This window comes from Metopolophium dirhodum, chromosome 7 (assembly GCF_019925205.1).
Source record: "Metopolophium dirhodum isolate CAU chromosome 7, ASM1992520v1, whole genome shotgun sequence".
Classification (NCBI taxonomy): Eukaryota; Metazoa; Arthropoda; class Insecta; order Hemiptera; family Aphididae; genus Metopolophium; species Metopolophium dirhodum.
Genome location: NC_083566.1, coordinates 7,568,385 through 7,577,163, shown reverse-complemented (window position 1 = coordinate 7,577,163; position 8,779 = coordinate 7,568,385). Strand labels below are relative to the sequence as shown.

Below are 8,779 nucleotides of genomic sequence, written 5' to 3'. Positions count from 1 at the left end.
TGTATATCTAATAGTTACGAATCTAGCAGAAATTTATCGAGCTACTGTGACACATTAACTTGTAATCTGTAAACGGCCTGCTTTGAAAATTATTATTTTCAATCACGATTAAACATTTTATCTTAACGAATACGGAATAGGTACTTATGATTGGTTGTATTAAACTATTAACAGTTGTCAGTTTAGCATTGGCATATGGTATAATATGCTAATAATGTAATATAAAATCACAATGTTCATCAGGGAGTGTATTTTTATGAATTTATATTTTTCTTATTAAAAATCATAAATTTTACAGTAAAAACAATAATGTATTGTCCTAATTGTTGAGGCCGTAATCCATATATTATATAATCTACCATATTGCGTTGCAAAACACAAACGACACACGTCATAATGTACCATCACGCATTAGGTATTGAACATTTATTAGTTCAACAAACGTCCGTCAAAGGTGAATAAGGCAAATAGTGGTAAACTAGTAGTCTATTTCATTAAAAAAAAACACGTCGTAAAAGACCACATTATTATCAAGTCGTTTCTAATGAAATCTCGTTTACAACGCGTAGTAGATATACGTTATGCTTATTGTGACGTGTAACATTTAATTCGTATTTAAAACGGTATGCTAATTACAATCCGTCATTGTCTTGTAGAAAACGATTATAAGTAATTCATAAGCAACTATTATAGAATCATGTGTGCAGGAAATACATTATTTTTTTTTTTTTACAACCTAGAGTAGAGGGGGGTTTTATAGATGACCAAATGTTGCACAAAACTGTAGAATCATAATTCTTAATTTAAAGTTAAGAGCCGTCAGATTTCAGATAATATTTCTTATATATTACAGATTTATTAAATTATATTTGTCTGCTCTTGATATTGAAAAGTAATTGATACAACTTTGACCAAAAAAAGGCATCAATTTATAGTAAAAAATCTTCTAATATTTGTTCAAAGTTAAAAGTATGTATAAATATTGAGTATTGAATTCAACATGGTTAAAGTAGTTATTATTTATTATACATTTTAGAAATAATGATTTGAAATTTTATAAAAAATATTAAAGAACATGATAGAATCATGTATTAATAATTTAGCATTCTAAATCTTAAAAAATAAATACATATTTTATTCAAAAAAAATAAAAAAATTCTATTAAAGTTATTTTATATAATAAATTCCACATTTTTCTGTATTTAAAATTTTGAATAATATTTTCAAAATCTCAATACAAATTTAATAAAAGTATTTGGTTAAAAAACTTTGTTTTAGCTAAATGTCTATTAAAACATAAATTATATTTTTAACACAACTGACTACGCCAGCGGTTCTTAAACTGCGGTCCTCGGAAAATCTTTTTAAACGTCAAATATGAATTTTTCATAAAAAATTATATGTAATAAAAATAATTATAAATGTGTGTTTTTTTAAGTACCTATCTACTTATGTGATTTATAGTATAAAATAAGTTTAAAATATTTATCATGATAACATGAGATATTTTGTAAAAAAAAAAAGGTATTCGAAAGAAAATTGGTAGGGGGTCCGTGTTTATCAAAAGTTTAAGAACCGCTGGAATACTGAATAAACAATTTATTTTATTATTATATTAAGTGTATGTATCAGCTATAATTTCTAAACGTTACAAATATTTGATTTTAAAATTGTATGTTCATTGAAATCCTGATCAAATATTTCATCCACAACTTTGACCGATTCTAGTATATCATCAATAAATGGTCTTTTGGAATGATCTACTGTTAGCATTACCTTAACTAAACTGTTGACACTCTAAAAAAAAAAAAAAACATTTATAATATTTTAAAATATTATAATATAGAGAAAGATTTTTAAATGTCATCTATAAAAATTATTACTTCATTAGAATTTGGTGGAAAATAAATTTTTCCACTTATCACAGCCAGAGCAACAGAATCTCCACGTTCATATACCAAGTCAAAAGGTGACTTTTTATAAAGCATTGCATACAGTAAACATCCTAAGGACTAAATACATTAAACGTTATTAGTATGTTTAAAAACACTGGATTTTAAATATATATTATTAAAATCCAGCATATTATAGAAGTATATTCATAATTTGATTTAATTATATTTTTAAATGTACTTTAATAATGTTTAATGTTAGTTAAATTAATAACTAACAATTTAATATAATAATAATTAATAATTAATAACTTATAATTTATAAAAGTGGTTAAGAAGTATTATTTTATGATCAAAAACAAAATATTTTTATTATTTATGCCTTGAGAGCAATAAAAAATGCTAATACAACATGGATCAGTGTCATACACTAACGTACTAGGTATAATAATATTATGTAAATAGGAAATATGTATAAAAAAAAATTGTTATTTGATTTATAAACAATAAAAGTTTTTTTTATTGAAATCGACACCTAATAAAAGAATTATAAAACTTACATCTTTCAAAAGATTGTTTAATGAAGCAGTTACTTGTTATATAATATAAATTAATGACAGTAAAAGTATAAAAATAGCATTTTTTTATGAGGCAGTGTTGAGTATTATACAACATTATAATATAATTACTAATAAATACAATTTACTGTTCATTAGAATTAATACATTATACCTAGCATTATTGAAAGGAGTTCAATTTGCCCTAGATATCAATAATGCTAAAATCGATATTTGCTCGGACTCACCTAGTGCCTTAGCAAATCTACAATCTAAAACCTTATCAGACCATTGGCTCTTTCAATCAGCAACCTTCTTTCCAAATTGAATAAAGAAATCAGATTTGTATGGACCCCAGGTCACTGTAATATAAAGGGAAATGAGGAGGCAGACGAAGCGGCTAGAAATGCAGTCAATAGTCCAGACAGTGAAAATATTCCTTTTTCCTCACTCGTAGATATAAAAAGAAATATAAACAAATACTGTATTGATTTGTGGAACTCACAGTGGCACATGACCATGGAAAATAAATTAAAGGAAATTAAGCACTCTGTTGAACTCTGGCCGAGATACACTGAACTAAACAGAAAAAATGAAGTTATTCTCAATCGACTCAGAATCGGTCACACGAAACTCACACACGGACATCTTATGGCAAAGACAGATCCACCCTTATGCCTAACATGCAATACAAACTACTCCATCAAGCATATCATCATCCACTGCCCAAACTTCAACGAAGCCAGAAAAGATCTCAACATCCCAGACAACCTGTACGAAGCAATTGGTCCATTTTCAAACTTTCATAGCATAATTTTATTTAAAAAAAAAATTGAATTGTACAATAACATATAATATTTAATGTAGAAATTAACACCTGTAAGCTAATAACCTATGTAGTTGATGCTTAACCAATAATAAAAAAAAAAAAAAAATTAATACATTATTATTTAAACACAAATATAACTGTATATTACATAATCCAGAGTACACTAGAATCAAAATATATTAAATTATAAAGTACAAAAAAAATGCACCATCTAATGAAAAAAAAAATAAAATATTAATTTGACTATAAAAATGTGTATTATGTTGGTTTAAACTTTAAATAAATAATACAAAGTTTATTGTAATCGGATTTACTATAAGTTGGGAACCATTTTGTAATCGGCTTCAGTGAAATTTTTTTGTATTCTATTCAAAAATAATGGTATTTTAACACCTCTAATTATTAGGTAGATTGAAAATAATGATTTTTTTAAAAACTATACTGAAAAGGTAAATAATATTGTGTCCTAAACACTACTTTAAAGTACCTAAAAAAAAAATATTGTTAACTTTAAACTTCAATATCTTTGTGGAAGGAAAGTGAACCAAGTAGGTAGTTTAAGAGGGTCAAAAGTAAAAATTCCCAGAAATTTTCTTAATAATTGGGAAAAATAGGTAAAAATGTGAATTTTAATGTAAAACCAGTTTTTATAAAATATTTTCTTATTTTGTTATAATTAAAAAGCAAAAACTGTAGGTTTGAACTTTAAATTATCACTAAATGTTTTTTTTTTTTTTTTATAGATAATAAAGCTCGGAAATTAGCTGTTTGCTTTTGTTTGATGGGGAGGAATTGTAGGTAATTTAACACGTGTGTTTTTGGTTTGGCAGATTTTTTAGTGGGCACCCGTAGGTATCTGCCATGCCCAGGTAGGGAATGGCAGCACTTCTCTCCGGACACCGTGACTTGCCCGAAGAAAAACCGCAAAAAACTCAATCAGCTCGGCCACTCTGTCCCCCCCACTAAATGTTTATATTAGTATTTTCTATACATATTATAATTGTCAAAATATTTTGACACAATTTGAGCAATTTTTAGGTAGATATATAAAAATTTTAGATTCTGAGCAAAGCGATGAATGTATTGATTTTATAATGATGTGTGCTTTTATTTTAATTTTAATTTTAATTTTTGTGTCTGTCATCACCTTTTAGGACAGTAAAAATGCTTGGATTTTCTTAAACAGTAACTTTTCTGATAGGAAAGTGAATCTAGATGGTACTTTGGGGTCAAAAGTAAAAATTTCCCAGTAGTTTTCAAAAGCGACACGGAAAACAAAAGAAAAATTAAAGAAAAACAGGAATTTTTACGCAAAATCTGTTTTTGAGAAAATTGATTTTGGTTTTTGGTGCAACTCTAAAACAAATGACCGTGGGTACATGAAATTTTGACTGAATGTTTATATTAGCATTTTCTATACACCATAACATTTTCCAAATATTTTGACTTATTTTGAGCAAATATTTTGACTTATTTACGGACATTTTCAGTTTCCATTTTTTTAGTTTTTTGATTTATAAATATCAATAAAATTTCATTTGTTGGTTAAAAAAGCTTGAAAATTTAATAGAAGGCTCCTAGGTTATTATTTCAAAGGCTGACGAAAAAAATTAAAAATCCAGTCACAATTTTTTTTTATAAGCATCTAAAGTTCAAATATTTACAAAATACGTAAAAATGACAAATTTTCAAATTATTTTGAGTTAGAAATTCATAAAAAATTTTCTTTTTAAATCTAAGATTTGAAAATGTAATACAAGATTCCTCATAAGTTTGTTTACTTTTATTACAAAAAAAAAATGTCTACAAGAAAGTCAAATTAAATTTTTATGAGCATTTAAAATACATATTTTTACAACATTTGATATTCACTCGATTCCTCATGTAATGATTTTCTTATTTTGTTGTAATTAAAAAACAAATGACTGTAGATACTTGAACATTTTACTGAAAGTGTATATTAGCATTTTCTGCACGATAAAATTTTGAAAATATTTTGACTCTTTTTGAGCTGTTTACGGACATTAATAAAATTGTATTTGTTGGGTAAAAAAGCGTGAAAATTTAATGCAGTTGAAAAATATTAAAAATACATTTTTTTTTTATAAGCATTTAAAGTTCAAATTTTGACAAAATTTAATAATTATTTTGTATATAAAAATTGTAATAATTGTAATAATTGTATAAAATGTTCAACTTTTATAGCTAAGAATTGAAAATTTAAAACAAGGTTCCACGTAAATCGGTTATACAATACTATATAAATTACTTTATTCACAATAATATTATCAAATATACTTGGTAATATCATAGGCTGACTGGCCGTTTTCGCTCAGAATCGATTTTCTTATACAATGGTATTATATCATTGAATTCAAATTTAACACCATACATTACAGTGACCCACTTGTAACCTACTGTACAGCAGAGCAACATCCACTTACCCACCTTTTTTTAGTTGTTTTTCAATGATTGTTGATATTAAAATTATCAAATAATAATTTAGAATATTTGAAGAACTTGAAGAAATTGTTTATGAATTTAATTATTTTTTTGTGGGTACAATAATGTGTATGCTACTTTGTTCTTACCCAAACATCAATTCGTTCATCAATAACAGAATTAATATCAATATTAAACAATTCTGGAGCTCTATATGTCATTGAACATCTTTCATTCACATCATCCAGAAGTTCTTGTGCTTCTTTTTTTGAGGTCACTGTTATTTTGGCGGGAGCAGAAGATCCTATAAAATACATTCTTTGAAATAATATTTAAATTGTTTTTTAATAGTTTAACAACCTCTCAAATGAAGTAGTCACCTAAGTCAATAATCACTGGTTCATAATTATCATTAAATAATATATTAGCAGGTTTTATATCTCTATGTGAATAAGATAGATCATGAAATGTTTTCACACTCAAACAAATCGATTGAAAATGTTTTAATACATATTTCAAATCCATATTATAATGAGGTTTAACTAAATTGTCATGTAACGATCCATTCTAGACAAAGTAAATAATAAAAATAAATTTTGTATGTGGTCTTTGGATTAATAATTATGGTCATGTAGTTACCTACCTACTTACTTTGTAATAAGGTAATAGCATAAGAAATGTATCTGTTGGTATTTTAGAAAATTCTAATGATTTTTCAATCATTCCACATCCAATTAAATTAAGAATATATTTGTTGCCGCTACTTTGTAAAAGCTGATGGACCTTGGCTTCATTCCAAGCTTTTTCACGGTCTTTTTGATCATGGCATAAAATACATTTCAATACAAATTTCCTATTATCAGTATTTTTTACAAGAAACACTGAACTAAAGCCACTGAAAAATATTTAAAAACATAAATATTATTATATATCTTGTATGTTCACAATAAGTTACAGAAGTGACAAAAGTTAATTTTACCTATCATTACATGCTGATAAATATTAGATAACTTATTGGGTAGGTATAGTTGGATTTTTAAAAATTAGTAGTATGTACCTACAAATGGATGGGGTAAGTATGGTAAAGTAGTTCTTCTGTTCTAGTAAAGGTAAATGTTATATTTTTAAAGATATCTAATGACAAGTACCAACAAGTCCAACCTTCAGTATATCCATATTTTATATATTATGTACCTACACTCCTACAGTGATGTGTACATATACAGTAGAACCTCGATTATCCGAACTAATTGGGACCCGCACCTAGTTCGGATACGCAAAAGTTTGGATATTAGAAATTTAAAATAAAAAATGTTTGTAATATTATGTATTAATTATTTATTATTTTCATAATTAAATATTTATTATTATTATTAATATTTTATTAGAATTACATTACATATTACATTATCAGAAATACATTAAGCTATTAGAAATACATTAGGTACATACATACATTATTAGAAATAAATAAATAACTAATTAAATACATTACATTTATTTTATTTATTATATTTTTTTGACATAATTATCAATACCTGCCGGATACGAGTTTTCATGTTCGGATAACAGAACGTTTGTAAACGCTAATTATAATTCGGATAATAGTGGGTTCGTATAACGGAGATTCGGATAATTGAGGTTCTACTGTATACCTATATAGTATAATTAATATTTTTCACAATGTAGAAAACATTTTTAATAGTGTATAAAGTACAAGAAATTAATTACAATATATACTTTGATTATACAATAAACGTGGACTGTGAATCTGTGAGTTATTTATACTCAACATGACAAATTATGTGAAATTATGATAAATTTCTTACATTGGTATCTAATTATTTAGGTAGGTATTAAAAAACAATATAATTAATAATAATAATATATTATGTAAAAACTAGTGATATGGGATAAAAATAGTTATAATATAATAAGTGTTAATAAAGTAACTATTAACTAACTAATTAGTATTCTATTCTGAGACATTATGGTCAGTGCTCGAAGTGGTTGGGGGGGGGGGGGGTACGGAGGGATGGCATCCCTCTACTTTTTTGTTGGATAAATAATAGAAGAATATTATGATGATATCAGGAAATCTGAATTGTAAGGCATCCATCCTCTTATCTTGAGCCATTTCGACCACTGATTATAATTAATAAATTTGTCAATTTGTACATAACATGGATATTAAACTATTAAAGTGTATCGAATAGCTACATGGGCTAAATCAGATAAAAAAAATCAGAAAAACTGAATCTCATTAAGTACACATAATGAACTTTGGAAATTATTTTAAGTACCTAATTACAGTGATTACTTTTTACATTCCATTAAGAAAATTGCAATGATATAAAATGTCAAGCAAAAATATAGCTTTGTTGTTGTCTTGTATTATTAACGTCGGTCAATTAGCATTTGAAGCTTTAATGTGTATGAACAGCTGAAATTATTTAATGACCATACTATAGATCAAGCAATTTAAGTAGATATTTTTAATAAAATTACCCTTGTCCAATTTGATCTTGCACGTAATATTTGTTATCTTGTATTGTGACATGTTGTTTTTCACAGGCACAACCCATGATTACTTAATGGTTTGGAGTTCGTTCATTAATGGTTAAACGGTACCGATTATTTTATAACATGATTACATGAAACATGAAAAGAAAATATTAGACAACTAAGTAAAACGCATACGTAATTTTAAAGTGTCACCAGATCTATATTTCGTGACGATTTTTTGCGGTTTTTACTTTTTCAGTAGATAGTAGCATATTATCTTAGATAATACCATAGATAATATGGATGTGACACTCGATCAGCTGATTCGGTTTACGTTTACTAAACCCATGGCTAAATATATGTAGCCATGACTAAACCGTTTACGTATCAAGATCCTTGTTTACCCGTATTCGGAAAACGTTTACTGCCATGTTGGCGGGGTATGCTACACAGTACGCGGGGTCGGCTCGTTTACCATTCAGTATTCAGTTTATCGTTTACTTTTATAAATTTCAAATTTGCGAACACCGGTCCGCAATTTGTTATTGTACTAT

The 8,779-nt window shown here is 26.5% G+C and overlaps 1 protein-coding gene across 1 annotated transcript; it reads right to left on the bottom strand.

The window, feature by feature from the left end:
• Positions 1-1,004: 1,004 nt before the first annotated feature.
• On the bottom strand, positions 1,005-8,497 carry LOC132949285 (serine/threonine-protein kinase 16). The gene is made up of 6 exons (XM_061020095.1): positions 8,229-8,497; positions 6,372-6,615; positions 6,101-6,287; positions 5,870-6,024; positions 1,884-2,012; positions 1,005-1,797 (listed from the first exon to the last, which is right to left on the bottom strand). Exons 1-6 carry the CDS (start codon positions 8,303-8,305, stop codon positions 1,642-1,644), a joined length of 948 nt encoding a protein of 315 aa, XP_060876078.1. The 5' UTR covers positions 8,306-8,497; the 3' UTR covers positions 1,005-1,641.
• Between the last annotated feature and the right edge of the window lie 282 nt (positions 8,498-8,779).